At 33.1% G+C, this 19,680-nt stretch overlaps 4 protein-coding genes across 7 annotated transcripts in view; all 4 read right to left on the bottom strand.

The window, feature by feature from the left end:
- Nucleotides 1–322: 322 nt before the first annotated feature.
- Nucleotides 323–3,315, bottom strand: LOC149897582 (uncharacterized). Its single transcript, XM_090116480.1, has 3 exons — nt 2,553–3,315; nt 1,982–2,128; nt 323–1,557 (listed from the first exon to the last, which is right to left on the bottom strand). Exons 1-3 carry the CDS (start codon nt 3,313–3,315, stop codon nt 323–325), a joined length of 2,145 nt encoding a protein of 714 aa, XP_089972606.1.
- Nucleotides 3,316–3,962: 647 nt separating this feature from the next.
- On the bottom strand, nt 3,963–7,018 carry LOC149897583 (uncharacterized). The gene is given in 5 exon segments (XM_090116481.1): nt 3,963–4,219; nt 4,435–4,562; nt 4,759–4,881; nt 4,933–6,886; nt 6,961–7,018. Coding segments are annotated over 5 exon segments (2,520 nt in total).
- Nucleotides 7,019–7,725: 707 nt separating this feature from the next.
- On the bottom strand, nt 7,726–12,077 carry LOC149897584 (uncharacterized). The gene is made up of 5 exons (XM_090116482.1): nt 11,882–12,077; nt 9,489–9,854; nt 8,977–9,198; nt 8,481–8,661; nt 7,726–7,855 (listed from the first exon to the last, which is right to left on the bottom strand). Exons 1-5 carry the CDS (start codon nt 12,075–12,077, stop codon nt 7,726–7,728), a joined length of 1,095 nt encoding a protein of 364 aa, XP_089972608.1.
- Nucleotides 12,078–16,639: 4,562 nt separating this feature from the next.
- The window catches only part of LOC149897585 (uncharacterized), a 31,582-nt gene continuing 28,541 nt past the window's right edge, over nt 16,640–19,680 (bottom strand). For all 4 annotated transcript variants that reach the window (XM_090116034.1, XM_090116033.1, XM_090116032.1 and 1 more), the window contains 3 exons: nt 18,785–18,935; nt 18,294–18,443; nt 16,640–17,702 (listed from right to left, as the gene is read on the bottom strand). In XM_090116034.1, the coding sequence (XP_089972160.1) occupies nt 17,566–17,702; nt 18,294–18,443; nt 18,785–18,935 (438 nt within the window). In that variant the 3' untranslated portion in view covers nt 16,640–17,565. The remainder of the gene's footprint in view (nt 17,703–18,293; nt 18,444–18,784; nt 18,936–19,680) is intronic.

A 19,680-nucleotide genomic window follows, 5' to 3' on the forward strand; every position in this document is an offset into this window, starting at 1 on the left:
CTACATATTGTATTGTAGAGCGTATTATCTAAATGCTATGTAGGCCTAGAAATTTTAGATAGCTGAAATTTTCTAAAATTTAAATTTTAATAATGTCCAATATATTAAAATCGTCATAAACGTTAAAGTTCTGCTTTTAAATTTCTTCTAGAATTTTATTATATTGAGATTCCTTTTTTGAATATTTTAAATCGTTTATTTTTTGATACTTTTTTCAAATGTTTAAGGCTATGCACAGTTTGTTTTCGTTCAAATTAGTTTTAAGTTATTTAAGAATATAAATGATCAATTAATAAACATATTAAATTTACATGTCTTTTATTTATCTCCGTAAAACGGGGTTCACCTTGAATTTTTCTTTCCTACAATCTGAGGTAGTACACATGGAATTGCCATTTGCTAAACAAAAACACATGTTGCACTTGAGATGGAATGATCGGCCTTTTGGACAACGATTTCTACTTCTCAATTTAACTGGTACTATATCTACGGATATTGGTTTGGTATTTTTACAAATTTTGGATGTACATACAACTGTTTCGCCATCTGCTAAACATCTACATTGATTGCAATCATCCCGATATGTATGGAGCGGTTCACAATACCCATTTAGGCTTTTTACATCAGAACTAAGACTTTTTGGTGATACAGTACATGCCTTATCAGTGAAACATGACTGTATTTTCATACCGTCTCTTTCTATGCAAGAACATTGCATGCATTTCCACATAAATGTTGTGCCTACAACGCAATCGTGTTTTATTCTTTCTAAATTACTGCTTGAGTTACATGGTCTAGCAGTACATTGTACTAACTTTTTATTGCCTAAAGTCATGCATTTGCATGTATTACAATCGATGTTGAACTTTGTCCCTGGTTCACAATCTTCGTAGTCTAAAGGTGCAGGCACTGTTCGGTATTTAATATTTGAAATCTTGGTGTCTTTAATAGTATCTCTACTAAGGCACTTTTTAATTGTGCAAACTTTTCTCAAATCCTTATCGCAGTAACACAAATTGCAACCATCTTTGAAGATCTCTTTTGGACATGTTATTTGATTTTCATCACCAATCAGTTTATGTTTTTCTTTGCATGGTTCGCAAATAAGTCTATTGTTCTTTAAGCACTTACAAGTCTTGCAACCGAAGGAATACATTACATTCGGTTTACATGTCGCGTAGATTTCCAAATCATCACTTATATCCTTACTTCTTGGCATTGTCTCACTGTCCAACGCTGGTTCCTGGTAACAGGTCGTATTGGTGCATAGATTAGGGTCGAAATAGCCTTCAGCACAGAAACAGACATGACATCCTACAAGATAAAGTTTCATTTGAGTACATGAATAGTTCGTATCTGGTTGGGATAGTTCTGTGACTTCTACGGGGTGGAGTATTCGAAGAGCATCTCTACAGACAGGGTTAGGCCAATTTCCATCTTCAGTGCAAACGCAGAGCATGTCTCCACGATGATATTGCACTCCAGGAGAGCAAGCGGAAGGGGTGGAACGCCAGACACCATGTCCTTCCATGCCAACATTTATCGTTTGAATGGCATCTGGAAAATCAGGAAATAATATTAATAGGAATTAAATCTTGAAGGAATACTTCCTGTAGAATTATTGTGCTCATTCTCACACCTTAATTTAAAACATCAGGAGATTTAATGGATGAATTATTAGCCCGGTTTACACGCACGCTCTTTCGCGCGCGATTCGGCTTTCACGCGGGAAAGAGCGAGCATTTAAACGATGACAGAGAGAACGAGATTGCGCGTCCACTCCGCACACACTCCAACGCGCCACGCTTTCCTTCAATCAATCTTTCCTCTTTCCTCAGCGCGCGTGCTTTCCCGCGTTCAATCCTGCGCACTCAATCACGCGGTAAAGAGTGTGCGTGTAAACCGGGCTATTAGGAAATTGCTGTTTTTGAAGGTTTTTTTTTAAGATTTACCAAAAAAGTCAAACTTTTATTTTGGCTACCTTGAAAATGTCCAAACATATCAACTTCCGAGCAGACCCTGGCTTTGCAGCTGTATCGGTTGCTTTTATCACACCAACACCAATTGCAGTCGTTTAAAGCGACGTCGTGTTTCTTGCACTTCTCATCCCATAATGTTTTATGCAAGACTAGAAAAATTGAAAATATTTACCCGTTTTTTATTAAGGTAAGCAAACCTTAATAAAAAACGGGTAAATATTTTTTAGTTAATTGATAGTTGATTAGTTTATTGGAAACAGATTATTATTTTGTTAACTTACATTTCTGATGCTGAAGCGTTAATACTAAAACACAATGTACTAGCAAAATAATCAATATATTTGCTAACATTTTGAAAACTACTATTTATATTTATATTCCTATGACTAAAAAACTTATCATCGTTGCTATATAACGAAATAAAAATTGAAACAACATTTACTTTGGTTCATTAATATTTTAATCAACTACAACTCTTACTTGATTCAATACACATATAAAATTAATTCTTCTATATGCAAAGTTGACTTGAACAAATAATCTTGCCATTTTTTAAACAAAAACATTTCTTACAACCGCTGCTATATGTTATTCCTGGTGTACATTGTTTATTTTCATCAATCGTCAGCATTGATTTTCTCATTTTCAAATTTAAAACCTTATTCAGTATTTGCGGGAAATTTAATGCATCCATCTTTGGTTCTTTAGTTTTTACTTTATTTTGTAAATCTGCCAAAAGTTTATGTGAAAAATCATTATCTAAAATAGATTCTAGTCCTTCAACATCAGAATCCAATTTCACATTTCTATTATATTCATCTGCGTCATCATATGGTAATTCAGTGATACCTACTTCTCTTACAGAATTATATTCATCATCATCATCGTCATCATAATCAGATTCTCTATAGTTACCATTACGTTCAATATTTTTATTAAGATTCATATCTTTTAATACATCTTCATAGAGTTCATCAGTATGTATTCCTTTAGTAGTTGTAGTGGTCCGCACTTTTTTGTGCTTTATGTTCCTTGCAACTTTTCTACGCCGTTTCTTTTTATTTATATGTCTTGAATGTTTTCCTTCAGCAGCAAGTTCTGATAGTTCTTGCAATAGATTAGTACCGCATACTGTAAAATCGAATTTGCCTAGAAGGAGCTTCTGTGGATCGTTATTACTGTTGCATATTAATTTATTTTTAACTACGCAATAGCAAAATTGGCAAGGTTCCGTGGAATACCAGGTCCCCGGTTCACAACTTCCATTAACGCTGTATGTTCTTCTAGATTCTTCTATATTTACTCTTGTATTTTCACATGTTCTTTTAGTGCACATTTCATGGTTTATATTGCCTTTATCATCACATCGGCAAACGTTACATCCAACGATAACATAGGTATTGGGTTCACATATTTTTCTTGATTTTTCTAAAAGTTAGATAATTATATTATTTACTAGTTTGTTAACGAAACTTACGAAACCACAAATTATTCAAATTATTTCAATAATTACCTGCTATCCTACATTCTGATAAACATAATATCGTGAATATTATGAACGTCCTTCTTACCATCATGCACTAATTCATTCTGATATTTTTGAAATTAGTTCACTTAATCAAATTTACGCTTCAATAAAATTTACTGCCACCTTTCCTCGATTAATTAACTACTTACTTGTGAAATAGAATCAATAGCTTTCGAGTAAGTGAACTAAGACTTTTGCATAGAAAACAATTCAAAATTATTCGTATTAGTAATTATTTGATCATCTTTTCTAATAATTGTATTAAAACTAACAGTGAATTAATTAAGTAATTTTGTTTGGCGACGTTTAAGAAGTATTTTTTTTCAGATTTCGGGCTCAAAGATTAACGGCGTTTACGTTTATCCTGACAATAAGCAATATAGGCAATTAAAATTTTGTCTAAATATCATCCAATAACTTTTTACATTTTCTAATTTTAAAATAAAACAAAATTTTCAAAGAAATATAAGTTTATTGTCATGCAAAAAGGTGGGTCTTGGAACATCTGCGCAATTCTCATGTTCACTTTTAAAGCAATGTTCTTCTATCACGACGAGTCGATTATCTCTCTCTTCACAATTACATATAAAGCATTTATCCATTATTTTACCAACTTTATCACATTGGTACATTGTGTGCTTGTGTGTTACTTCGAGTATTATTGTTTCATTTACTTTAACTCCATTTGGTTCAGTATTGTTTGTACTATTTGCTGTAATAAGAAGTGCTGTTTTAAATTTTTTTTTAGTGAGCAATTTACCTTGCTTAATAATATAGGTGTAACAATTATTTTGAGTCACTAAAGCTACTAATAAAGCGAAATTAACTATTAGCAGACTGGAGTCTGTATGGGATACAAAGATACCTAACTATGTAGTAGTACAGTTAACTAAGTAGATAGTTAACTGTAGCTAGTAAAGTTCTTACCTTCATATCTTCGACCCATCGGTAAATAATTAAAACCAGGAAAAGCCTCTTCGCAATGAACAGTATTTGGTAATGGACGACAAAATTTATTTATGTTTCCCATGTATGGACAAATGCATTGTTTACATCTGCAAAAGATAAGTTAATAATAACTAGTTACCACAGTATAAAAAGAATGTATGATATGGATTCAGATAGACCTACCAAGGAGTACCTATTAAAAAAAACCTTTTTATTTAATTGTGTGTAGTTCACAACGTGTTGTAGAAACTGCCTCTTGTGTTTGATAATTATTTATACAAACATAATGATAAATTAGAATACCGTATAAAGTACATGGAGCCAGGTGTGCAGTGTTTTCTCTCGGGAGCCGTTTTTATCTTATACTCCATACATTGAGCTAACTCAAATCTTCTGACCCGGTTATGAGTGGCTGAATTGATATCACTATAACCAGTTACCTGTTTGATAAATCTCCTGTTAATCGCTTAAACTGACAAAGTATTAACACTATCAGGATGTGTTCAAATGTTTAAAATTACCGATAGCTTATTGCCTAGATCAGCCGTTGGTAAAGTTTCTTGACCACTATCACAAGCGATGGCTTCATTCACCTCGCAAGAAGCGTACATTTTCAAACCCATGTCCGGACAAACACAAATTTTACAATCTTGAGTAAATTCTTCACCTGGAAAGCAGTGGTCTAGAGTTCTTACTTTTGCATTATTAACTTTGTTCTGCAGCAAGTTTTGGGGTAGTTTGAATTGGTTCCAAGGGGCGACACCACACGTATGCTCCGTACAAGCTTTGTCAGTTTTATCTCCGTTGGGTGGGCAAACGCAAACATTACAGACGTCTGTGAAGAGATGACCAGGCGCACAATCATTGGATCTAAGGAAATTTTTCTCACATTGATTCTTAGTACATTTTGCAACGTTCTTTATACCATCACGGGGACAAAAGCAAATGTTACAATCGACTTCATAGTAAGCAAGTGGCTCACATGTAAATCTATCCATGCCTATTGTTTTATCTTCTTCCTCTTCTTCGTAGCAGTTATTTCTGGTACAAGCACGCTCTTTAAGTATCCCGCTTTCGGGGCAAATACAGAAATTACATTTAACCTTAGATATTGATCCAGGTATGCAAGTTCCATCAGAATATACGTTGGTCACGGGAAGGACACGAGTCTTATGAGCTGCCTGTATAGTTTTCTTAGCGATGCAATCATCATAAGTGCACCACTTATAGTCTATAACACCGCTTTTAGAACAATAGCATACATTACAATCGAACTCAATGTATGTACCTGGTTCACATACAGTATGATTTTTTTGATCGCGTGAGCCATGTTTACTTCTAATATGTAATGCAGTTTCAATCTTATTGTAAGAAATGCATGATTGAGAATGTTTGTATCCAGTATCGGGACACAGACAGTATTTGTTATATTCATAATATACAAAATTTGGTATACAGTTTTCTTCATAATGTTCTTTATCCAATTCATTTACATCAGCAAGTTCGTATAAGCTTCCATTAACAATGTTTTCAAGAATGTGTAATTTACTTTGATTACTACAATTGTTTCTGCAATAGCTGCCATTAATTAAACCATTTTGAGGACAGAAACATTCGATACAAATTGGAACGAATTCACCAGGACTACAGTTATCTCTTTTTTGATAATTCTGAAGTTTTGTGTTCTTTGAACAATCAAGTTCTAAACATTTTCTTTCATTTACAGAACCGTTCATATCGCACTCACAATAAAGACATTTTGATTGAAATGAGAAAGGAGTACATGAACCATAGCTTTCTAAGCTTTGGAAAATAGGTGTGTTTGGTTTGATTTTATTGCAAGGAACTTCGCTGCATAGACGGTCATCACGATTGCCATTTTTAGAACATAAGCATATGCTACAGCCATTTCTGTAATATGTTCCTGGATTACACCTTTTAATTTGCTTTGTAGTTACTTGACATTTATCTACACATTTATCGATAACGAAAATTCCATTCTCTGAACACAAGCAATGAATACAAGGGAAAATGTACATTACGTTTGGTATGCAATAGTTGTTTTTGACCATTTGAAAATCTGACGTATTTTCTAGCGGACAAGATGCATCCTTTGTGCAATGTGCTTCTGCTGATATCCCAGAGGCTGGGCACGTACATAGACTGCAGTTAATATAGTATGACCTGAAGGGGGTACATTTCACATCATATACGAGTAGGCTCTGACTCTCCAAACAATAGGCATTTGTGCATGAAAATTGACCATTTTCTAGACACACGCAGCGGTTACAACCATCTCGGAATACTTGGCCGATTTTGCAGCTCAGCCGTCTCTGTATTTTAGTGCAGCTTGCATCATTCCATAAACCAATATTATTACAGTGGCATAAATAGTTATTCAGTATGAGCTGTGTGTTTGGAACGCACGCACCTGAAGAAGCAAATAAATAAGTAATAATAAAGAAGAAAATATATCACGTGAGAAAGAAATAGTCATGTACTTACGTAAAGTGGTTATTTGATATGGTAATCGTGATAATAAAGTTAAAAATGCCACAGTCATACGTATTTTCATAATGTGTAGTGTAACACTAATAAATGGACTATGCAACGAAGATTTAAAAGTAAAATCTATGGATTAATTTCACGCTTATAGTGTTATAAGATTAAAAAGTTCCATGTTTTATATTCAGTTTTTTATTTTTCCGCATACCTGAGATATTACTTGGAAATTAATTGGCTAGAAAGGCTTTTTAAATCAAGCAGATGATTGAAATTGTTTGATAAGACTACACAATTAAGCATTGTTGCAATCCTTATTACAAATTGATTTTAAGAAGCTATTCAACCCCTTTATTATTAGTTCCTTTCTCAGAGGCACAAAGTTGTTGTTGCTAAATGTTTTCAAAAATACCTATATCATTATTTTTTAAAGCGGTGCCTACCTGTAATTTAGATACGTAAATACTAATGTTTATTTTAAGTAAATATTGAATTGTTTGAACAAAAAATTATGTATCTAGTTGGTAAGCCTTTTTTAAATAAATAAATAAATAAATTATAAATTGGTGACGTGAACTAGGCAAAATATATTTTTAATGTTCACTATTTTCTATTCATTTTATGTATGGGTTACTAAAGAGAGACCTCAGCTGTTTATTTGGTAATGGAAACTATCCTTTTTATTTTTCTTTCTACTATTAATAACGCAAAAATAAAACACCACAAAGATTTATTATTGTACTACAATATTAATAATTAAACGTAAAATCACATTCCTTGTTGCTCTAATTCTGTTACTTGGTTATGAAGTTTGATGACTTGAGCGTAATTGAGACAGGCCTTTTGAGTACATCTCAATGTAGAATCCCGTTGGCAGTAACATTGGTTGCATTGGACCCTGAAATTAAAGATAAGAAAATAATCATTTTTTCTTACGTTCTCGAAGTAGATTTGTACATCATCATCATCACCACCATAATCATCATCAGCCCACATATTTTCCCACTGCTGGGACACGGATCTCTAATCAGGGTAAACTCCATAATCCACCATTGGCCAAGTGGGTTGGCGATATTATATTACAATTTTTTTTATTCCTTGAAAATATGTACTACTAGCGGTCCGCCCCGGCTTCGCCCGTGGTACATATTTACATTTTCTCTACATAAAAACAATCCTCGTACTTCAAGGAATATAATAAAAAAAGAATTATTGAAATCGGTTCAGCCGTTCTCGAGTTATGCGCTTACCAACACATTTTGCGATTCATTTTTATATATAAGACTAGCGGTCCGCCCCGGCTTCGCCCGTGGTACATGTTTACGTTTTCTCTACATAAGAACCATCCTTGTACTTCCAGGAATATAATAAAAAAAGAATTATCGAAATCGGTTCAGCCGTTCTCGAGTTATGCGCTTACCAACACATTTTGCGATTCATTTTTATATATAAGATTATTAAAAATGTCTCTCAGAAACCTCATGGAATCTTTTAAATCGAATTTCAATTAGAAAACATCTTACGTATACATCATCCCCGGTGTACACTTTTCCTTCTGCAAATTGAGAGCTAATGGGATCTTGTGAGAATTCCCTGATAATCTCTCTCGTTCCTCACATTTAGGTATACTTTTACATTTAGTCATGTTATTCACACATTTGCAATGAATACAGCCGTGTGTTTCGTCCTTATTGCATTTCTTGCCTGAAAATTAGAAAATCGTTATTGCATTGACCTATAAAAAAATATTACTAGCGATTTCATTAATTAGTTATATGAACTTTATACTTGTTCTGAATGTAACTATATTATATAATTATTTAAGTGCCTGTGTTAACGTAGGTAATAGGTTTAAGATTAGCGAATCTTAATATCTAGATCAAGCTTTTATACGATATAGGCCTGTTTCATCACTATCTTGTCCTCCACTGATTAAAAATTTGCTCATTAGTTCGATCTTTGGCCTACACTTAATAGTTTTCATAAATCACCGATGTTCTAGTCTCTATTGTTTCTTACCAGAACGTTTCTTAGCATCAAGTTTGGACAAAGCCTCATGGGACACGCAGAGTTTATTCTCACATAAGAGATTATTTGCTTCCCGGCACAGACATCCATTACAAGCAATGCGGTACATTTTCCCAGGAACGCATTTATCAGATAAATGCTTCATGACATCAAAGTTGTGGACATCTGCAGGCTTGAAGGGAAACTTTTTGACTGGGTATTTCGAGTTCTTTACTATAAAACAAGATAAAATAACTAAGATATTGTAAATGAAAAAATGGTTCTTTCGTCAAATATATTTTTTTTTTATTAAAGAATAATAATTAGAATCACTGTATATTACAAAATAAAGTCCTTTACTTAGTCTATCTGTATGTTTGCGATAAATCCAAAAACTTCTACACCGATTTTCAGTTTGTTTTTACCTATTTTAGGGAAGAAAGCTCGTTAATTTAACAGTTCTTCAACTTACAATTTTTCATTATTAAATTCATAATTGTATCAGCTCTTACATATATACTTACATGACTTCCTTCCATCACACGTGCCCGTACAATTTAACCCCTTCTTGTCATTACAGAAGCACGTCTCACATGCCCTTTCATAGATCTTCCCAGGAACACAATCCTCATTCCCTTCCAACTGTGGAAACTTTCCATGCAACGCACCACTTCTTCCAATTGCTTTGGCCCATTTGGCCTTGTGTGTTGGATGTTTCTGTATATGATCTTTCATAGTTTCTGCGAAAGCGTCTTTAATACAGGCCATTTTCGTGCAAAGCAGTGTGCTGTTCTCACTACATCGACATGTGTTACAATCAGACTTGTAGAGGTGACCAGGCACACAGCTTTGGAACTCGTGGATTTCAGGGAGATGTTGATTTAGTTTTGCTAAAATTAAAATTTGAATACGTGTGTATTGTTTTATTTACTAGTTGTGATGTCTGGATTAACACGACAGAATATAAATTTTAGGAGGTTTTGAAGAAGGTTCGTTTCTTTTAATGTTTCTGTAATGTTTTCTTTTCTTAAGTTAATTTTGAAAAGTTGTAGTCTCATATTCATAACAAAATAATTGCAATATATACCGCATATACAGGGTGTCCCAAAAAGTAGTGATATACTGAAGCTGGGAGGTAGAGGACTTAGAGTGCTATCCGAATCACCCCCATGTGTGTTATGCGATTTTTCGTATTTTCGGAGTTATTACATTTTTTTCAATTTTTCATCTATCGCCGAGTACGATGAGATTTTTATTTATGGTGACGTGAATTATTGCGCTAGATGCTTGATTTTTTTTTGTGTGCTAAGCTGAAAGATAGGCCAATTCAGTATGGTAACATTTACTATCGTTAAATCTTCGAATAGAATAAAAAAAAGAATTAAATGCCAAGAAAGATAAAATTACCCAGTATGTTCATAACTTCAAGGGCCCATAAAAAAATAAAATCACATAAAAAAGGTTTTCCATTTGGCTTTTAAAAACTTGCTCTATCGATCAGGTAGCTACCCTAAAAATTTCATTTTATTATTCTGAAGGCTTCAATCGAAAAATTGAAATCTAAATGTGGTAAGTGGAAAATTTTTATTAACATGATGATCATTAAAACCAATAAATAGGTGTTAAATTACCAGAATTTTTTTAAAATAGCCCCGCTGTTGCTCAATGCAAGTGCGACATCACCGTAAAAAGTTGTTTTTTTAATGTCTGAATGCTCTTTTATCATTTTAAATGGTTTCTTCTGCAACTATGAATTTCCGGGTTATTTCGTCCAAATTGCGGCAGTCTCTCGTCTTTGTAGTATTCCCACGGAAAAAATTCAGTAGGGTTTATGTCCGGAGACCGTGGAGGCCAGGCTAAAGGGCAAAAATACTCTGAAAGATGGATTGGTCGTTGCAGCCTGCGCATGCGCCGGTGATGCCTGCTTTAAAGCCTGGCCTCCACGGTCCCTCGACCTAAACCCCATTGATTTGTTTTAATGGGGATACTAAAAAGACCTTGGCCACTTGAGAGAATGCCACAATTTGGACGAAATAACCCGAAATTCATAGTTGCAGAAGAAACCATTAAAAATGATAAAAGAGCATTCAGACATTAAAAAGACAACTTTTTACGGTGATGTCGCACTTGCATTGAGCAACAGCGGGGCTATTTTAAAAAAATTCTGGTAATTTAACACCTATTTATTGGTTTTAATGATCATCATGTTAATAAAAATTTTCCACTTACCACATTTAGATTTCAATTTTTCGATTGAAGCCTTCAGAATAATAAAATGAAATTTTTAGGGTAGCTACCTGATCGATAGAGCAAGTTTTTAAAAGCCAAATGGAAAACCTTTTTTATGTGATTTTATTTTTTTATGGGCCCTTGAAGTTATGAACATACTGGGTAATTTTATCTTTCTTGGCATTTAATTCTTTTTTTTTTATTCCATTCGAAGATCTAACGATAGTAAATGTTACCATACTGAATTAGCCTATCTTTCAGCTTAGCACACAAAAAAAATCAAGCATCTAGCGCAATAATTCACGTCACCATAAATAAAAATCTCATCGTACTCGGCGATAGATGAAAAATTGAAAAAAATGTAATAACTCCGAAAATACGAAAAATCGCATAACACACATGGGGGTGATTCGGATAGCCCTCTTGGTCCTCTACCTTCCAGCTTTCGTTCATCACTACTTTTTGGGACACCCTGTATAATTAAAATACTTTATCTATGTACTAAAGGAAAACCACTTCCAAGATCAAATTGTTTATTTTCCAACTTCCAAAGTATCTTTTAACATTAAACTCCTTTTCAAAGCTACACCGTCCAATACATAATCTCCTAAACAAATCATTGTAGTACACGACAATTCCTTATCTGGAGTACACAAACACGTATTACATTTCAATTTATATTTCTGACCAGGAATACAAGATTCATTCTCATGTTCAACCTCTACTAATTCGGCACTTATTTCATTAGCACTTCTTAAATTGGCTTTGACTTCACAATTTTTCGTTGTACAAACCAATTTTCTATTATCATCGCAAATGCAATGGTTACAATCATTATAATACTCTTTGTGTGGAGTACATTTATCGTTAGAAGCGTATTTCATATTCGTTAACGTTTTTACCTTATCAGTTTTTATTTCTTGAATCAAATTACCATTTATTTTAGTACACAGTGTATCGATATAATAGTTTACATCACTACATACGCAGATTTCGTCTTGTGTTCGTAAAACATCACCGAATTTGCAGGTGTCAGCTTTACTACCACTTTTGCAATTACGATTTGTGCATAATGATCCCTGAATGTACCCAGATTTATGACATTGGCATATATTGCAGTCCATTAAATATAACTTATTGGGTTTGCAAGTGACATTGGTCTTTAAGTAGCTGAAGATGAGGGCTTTATCACTGTGAAGCGTCCCGAAGATTTTCCTACAGTTTTCTGCGATCCATCGTGATTTATTTGAACATTTGCAGATTGTGTGATCCTTCTTGTATGTCATGTTTGGTTTGCATTCCTTTTGAACGAGTTGCGGTTTTTCTAAAAAAATAAAAACAATTCTTAATTTGGTAGGTAATTAATTATGTTGTTTTTGTTAATTTTATTGGATAAGATGAGATATTTTCTTTTTATATCCATCGTCAATGAAATAGACATTAAAACACCACATTGCGTAGGCTGTGGCATAGGTATCAACATTTTAGATATTTAAACGAGCAGTTGCACTTCGGATGTGTGTTCTATAATTTATTTTACTGATTAGAGTGCAATTAGAAATAATATTACTCTAATTATCTTATGAATATAATAGAAAAAGAACAAGTAACTACATACCAGGTTTCACACACTTAACAGGTCGACAGACGAAGATCCCATCAATATTACAGATGCAAACGAAACAATTGCCTCTAGCTGTATCACTTGGTACGCATTTTGTGACTTTTGGTAACCAGACTGAAGCTGATTTCAATGATTTAACTGTGAAATTACCTACGAGAAATTTAGAAGATATTGAGGATTAACAGAGCAAACTAATCTATGTCAGACAAATTTAAGATATAAAAAAGAGCGTGTATGCGTGCAAGATTTAGAACCAGAAAGATACCAAAATCGTCGCCTTACTCCATGACGTGACGGTATTGCCATGACCTTGAAATTTTATTCTCAACGTGCCAGTGCGTGAAAGTTTAGAAAGTTTCACTACAAAATATGTTTGACAATTATTTCCTCTTAAGTGGGGGTTAAATTAATACAATTGGGAATTATTAACGACGCGGTTGGCGCAGTGGTAAAGTAACTGCCTACTGAGCCGACGGTCCCGGGTTCGATCCCCGGTCAGGGCAAATATTTGTGTGATGAACTCAATTATTTGTTCTTGGGTCTGGGTGTTATTATCTATATATGTATTTATTAAATATTATATTTATCGTCGCCTAGTTCCCACAACACAAGCCTTAATTGAGCTTACTGTGGGACTAGGTCGATTTGTGTAATAATGTCCTATAATATTTATTTATTTATATTTGTGCCTATGCAAAAATACGCACGTCACAGGTATCAAAGGAATCTGTTATATGTGTTATATTAAATATGAGAGAAAACTTAAGTAAAGAAAGCACTTACTTTTTGATTTATTATGCGAAGTCCATCCTAACGGCACTGGTAAAAAACAATACTTATAAAAGCACTTACTTTTACACTCATTAAATAATTAAATAGCATAATTAATAAATTGATATTATTTTAATTAGTTTCTATTGTGACACATCAACATAACAAAGAAATAATATAAAAAAAAATTAGACGATCTAGACTTCATCTTATGATAGACTACTAATACAAAAATGTTTATTACGGTTCCGTAAGATAAATAAAATAATAAATAGTCAAGCCTCATTTTCCATAAATAAATACCAGACCCCTCAAAGTATATAGTTATCATATAATTATAATATTATATTATAACATAACACATCATAAAATCCAAGATACGCGTCAACCAAAGAATAAACAATAATTTCGTTCAAACAATAGGTACTTACATAATATAGCCTGAACATAAATAATATAAAACACAACAAGTGTGAATAAAATTGAATTATACGCCATGTTATCGACTGTATCGCATTAAAGAATATCGTCTAAAATTGTTTCCCATAAAAATAGCGCTGATTAAAAACCTTTTATTACGCATTTAATATCCTGAAATTATAGTTGCGTGTTTTTAAATTATCTTTATTTTAATAGTACTAATTGTAGACTTTAATTAGAGATTAAACTCAATAATTGTGGGTCATTAATTAGGCAGATAATACCTAGCTTAGTTCAAAAATCATAATACAACCACAGAATAATAACTAGTAGCGTACAACGTAGGTAAATCTTATCGACTAAGGGCTGATTTTTCAATCCTTCCAAGGATTGAAGTATCGGCTCTTAATTATATATACTTGAGTTTTATATTTGAGTAAAAACTGATGATTAATTGACATTTCGTATTTTATTTTTTACGTAGTACATACAATGATAATTTCTTCTATTGTCTTACCAAAACATAAGAATATAATATTATGTATCATCTACCTGCTTAAATTGTTCACTTATTAAACGATTTAAATTATTTATTTAAATATCTATGATGACACTCTGGCTCCTTGAAATTATACTTACGGTCTAGATTTGGAATAAATATTTAAAATTGACCTCTACTTAATTATTTAATACTGTGAGGAATATTAGGAAAAGCACATGCTTCATTATGTTAATGATTTTGTAGAAAACAGTGAAAAAAATATTAGCAAATAGATATTTTAATTTAATTTATGTTACTTGTGTACAATATCTACTACCTCATCTTGTGTGTAAATGAAATTAAAATAGCTTAAGTAAAGATAAAAATATTCATAAGAAACATAGAGAATTAAATTTATAAAATACTAGCTTCCGCCCACGACTTTGTACGTGCATCCCCGTTTTTCCCCGTTCCCGCAAGAATTTCGGGAAATCCTTTCTTAGCGGATGCTTACGTCCTAACATCTACCTGCATGCCAAATTTCAGCCCGATACGTCCAGTGGTTTGGGCTGTGCGTTGATAGATCACTATATCAGTTACCTTTGAGATTTATATACATAGATAAAGGTTCATACAAGAAAATAAAACTCATACACATTATTGTAATAGTTTATTCGTTCGATCATTTAACGTTAAGTATAATTACGTATTGAGTAATACAATGTTTGCATAAAAACGACCGAAAACCAATTCAAAAGAAAACAACTAATCGACAAAAAGTAGTTTTAGTTAACAGTAAATTAAATTCATCCAAGAATTTAACTGATCAATTCCTATTTACCTTTGTTCTTAATAGGCTATTGGACAAGGTTTTGAAAACTGTTTCAAATTATTAAGATACGTTTATAGAGCACACAAAACACATGTTTCTTAATTTTTTGTAGTTATTCATTGAGAAAATGGAAAATAAAAACATGATATTCAAATACGCCGCCAAAACACAATTTTGAAGAATATGGCGTCTCGCGACCATGATGACGTCACAGCGGCGTAAACATCAACTTGCTCCTAGTACTTATTGTTCGTTTTTGTTTTAATTATAGTATAATTAAGTTAATCTGTTTAAAAACCAGAAAATGAGTTCTTATAGGTGGTGTGTAGTTCCTGGATGCAGAAATACGACTATTAAAACCCCTGACAAACTATTTATATGTGCTCCAAAAGATATAAAAATGCGTAGAAAGTGGTTGCAGTTAGCTCGCAGAAATCCAAGTGATATTAGATATATCAATTAAAACAGTTATATTTTTTTGTGAAGACCACTTCGATGTAAGTATGGTGTTGAATACCTAGTAGGCAGTTTATTTTATTTGCAATACATAGTATAATTAATCGTCTCATTACTTACCTGCTTGAGGTAAGATAATGATATATATATAAATTGATGATGACGTGTTTGTATTGATATTGAAAATAATCAATACACACACGTCAATCCTATAAACTGGATGGCTGAAATGAAAAATAAAGGACTTAATCTAAAAAATGTATACTTCATAATTATTGTGCTATTGTGATTCATGTTTGTAGGTACAATTAACTAAAAAGGTAATGAATGACGATTGAAATATTAACTTACGTAGCTGTTTTCACATTTCTCAATTGAGGAGCGTAAAAATCTTGGTTGTTTTTAAAGAACATGCCAACCATTATAGCACAGTATTACAATATTATTTCCTAATTATAGCGTCCACTTTAGGTAGATTTCTACTGTCTGCTTTTTCGAAATTAGGTTCCATGACAAACAAAAATAACACATAAAGAACAAAACTGATTACAGACACCTTGAATCACAAGAAATAAGTTATACAAGAAACAAAACCAAAAGCGAAATTCAGCAACGACGTGAGTAAACGTTGGGATCTCTTGTTATTTACGCCGCTGTGACGTCATGGCAGATGCAGCCAATCATGGATGTTTTCGGTCACGTGGTCATTTTAAAAAAATATGATGTTTTTTCTCGACGATTTATAAATAAATAAGTTATTATTTATATCATTTATTAATTTAAATCGCTTCAAAAACCTTATATATATATGGATTACACAAAAAAGTAATTTATTTTTTATACTGTCAAATAGCCTATTGTTTAACAAAAAAACTAAGGACATGTTTGTGTATGCAAAAAATTTCCTTACTTAACCTTACCTCTATAAACTATTAAATAATTACGCATAAGTGTGGATAAATAAGTCCTTATTTAATATCGTTTGAAATACTATATGTAGCTATAAACTTGACAAACAAAACACACCATTCTTACGAACTAATACCATACATATAATAAACTATTACATGTATGCTAATACTTACAAAGAAACACTTTACAAGACAGCCGCATATCCATTGATAAGCAAATAAATCAATCAAAAACTTAAGGTGTCAAGGGACACCTGAATGGAACGAAGTTACTAAAATAGCTGGCTTGCTTTCTATGAGAGAGAGAGAGACAGACAGAGAAACACGCGCACTATATCTAGCAAAAAGTGTCGTTACAACTTTTTGTCTTAATTCCGTCTAGCCCCCTTTCGCAACGCGCGATAAGCAACTTCGTTCCAAATGCTATCATAGATTCTTAAATCTTTTATTAAGTTTTAAGAGGCCCAGCCCATAAATAAACAGATTATTGTTAAAGTATTATACAAATTAAAGACGCAAAATGAAACCTACTTACTACTTAGCAAATAAAACATTACCTTGAATGTTTCTGCAACGGAAAATGTAACTAAAGTTCACTATAACATAGTCGCTACAACAATGCAATAGATACAAATCAAAGATATTCTGAATGATATTTCATTATTTTTGAGAGGCCGTTTATGATAAGAAATCATAATATTCAACTCACTGTCTTTTGAATATTTGACAAATATATCTACCGTAAAACTCGCGGTATGAAATACGCAAGAATAAGAAGCCCCAGTAACAGTCATCTTCGTACAAAACACAAAACGTTAAATAAGTATTATTCTCAAAGCGACAGAGACAAATAAATGCATCTATTTTGTTGGAAAGGTTACAACGACGGACTCATGTCTTGGTCGCAAAGACGCAAAGTGCAAAACACGCTTTTGCCGTCAGCAGAACATGTACAATCTTTGCAACCACGCTTGAACTGTTCCCCCGGGTTGCAGCGAAAACTTGGGTCCGATTCTAGAACAAAGAAACAGCATTTTTATTTTAAACTTGACAACGAGGTAAAATTCTTAAATTTATATAATACTAGATACCACCGCAGGATTACTTCGTTCATAGTTTTTTTGATGAAACCAAAATTTTATGTTTATTTATAATTAGGAGAATATATGTATATGGTTAGCCGATTTTCATCTGGCCGCAAACCCTTCGAATACGCAAATGACGACATTCGCAAATAACGTAACATTTGATAATGTTTTTACACCTTTAAGCGCGTCACACACGGTGAAGATACTATAATATTTTATCTTAAGATACTGTTATATTTTATATTACAGTATCTTAACGCATCCGGTATCAGTAGGTAACGCATTACAGTATCTTAAGGTATCCGGTATCAGCGTTCTGACCATCATTTTTCTTTTTGTCATTGCGTACTAAGACCCCTGTAGAACCGCCATCCTGTTACAAGTGACCCACAAAATTTCGGGTCAAAATATGTTACATATAATTATGATGATTCAAAAGGACTTCTGGAAGAACTTTAATTGAATAAATAAATGTTTGAGTTTGAATTAGAGTTTTAAAGAGTCCTGTAATCCTCACCTGGTGCATTAATATCATTTTCTGTGCTCTCTTGACATATTTTCATAGTGCACGTAGCGTGGTTCCCATCTGAGGTGCACCTGCATACATTGCACCCTTGTTCGAACACACTCCCGGGAGTGCAGTCCGTATGATTTAGTGATGTTACTTCTGGAAATAGGTAATTGAAAGAAAACATTAGGGGCTAAAATATTGATTTATGTACGTAACTGAATTGGAATATATTAACTTATTAGATAATTTTGATGTTAAATCAAAACGCAAAAGTTCTGGATTATAGAGACAATTCTTTTAAAACAAGTTTATAATTATTACTGTCTATTGCTAATACCTTTTTTAAATTTAATATCCTATAACTTGGTAATAAAATAATCAAAATTACCTAGACTTAGAATATAAATTAAGCATTACAATTAAGGTAACCTATCCCCTTAATACACAATCCAGTATCATTCAAAACTTCATATAAATAATTTAAAAATCAAATCAACCTCGCTTAGCCCGGTCCCCTCCATTCCCGTTGCTGTTAGAAGCGGCACAATCGTTCCTTGTACAGGAGAAGTTCTGCCCCTCGTTGTCGCAGAGGCACTTATTGCAGTCCATCCTGAACTCGAGGCCGGGTTGGCAGGCCTTCGGCGTCCCCTACTGGATACACCACACGCGTTATATCTTGCTTTATATATGTCGCAGCCATCTGATTGAATTTGCTATTTGATTGAATGACTAGTGCGTTCATTGAATGACATGACGACGAGGGAATTTACATTTTCCAAAAGTCAACAGTTCAACAATATGCCGAGCCTTTTATTCTCGCTCTGTTCAATGGGCTATGTTCTCTAACTAGTTGGACGTTGAGTGACGCTTATGAAATCAACTTTCGGCCTAGTCGTTCAATTGATGTCTTCATTCAATGAAAGCGCTAGTCATTCAATTCAATAGCAGATTCAATCAGATGACAGAGACATATAATATAACGAATCCGTCCAAAATCAAGTATTTCTATAGCTCATGTGTTATTCTGATGTATAACCTACATCTGATGTATAATTTACAGTAAAAATCCGTTTATACGTTTTTTCATGAAAGAGAAACAAACATATATTCTCAAAAACTTTCGCAGTTATAATATTTGAGGTTGGGATGGCTGGCCTTCGGCGTCCCCTACTGGATGCACCGCACGCCTTATATCTTTCTTTATAAAGCAATTATGTAGCTTTCAGTACAAATATCATGTAAAAGAATGGCTCCGTTGCGACGAGAAAGAGAGACAAACAATGTTTTTATGAAATAATGAAAAATATCTGCCAAATTAATTGTAATGATCGCCGCTTGACTCAACATAGAGATATTAATGTGATAAGAATTTGCCGTCGTAGTTATAAAAACT

This window comes from Colias eurytheme, chromosome 25 (genome assembly GCF_061535395.1).
Source record: "Colias eurytheme isolate Ceu_HAF_F1 chromosome 25, ilColEury1 Martin Lab GWU primary, whole genome shotgun sequence".
Taxonomy (NCBI): Eukaryota; Metazoa; Arthropoda; class Insecta; order Lepidoptera; family Pieridae; genus Colias; species Colias eurytheme.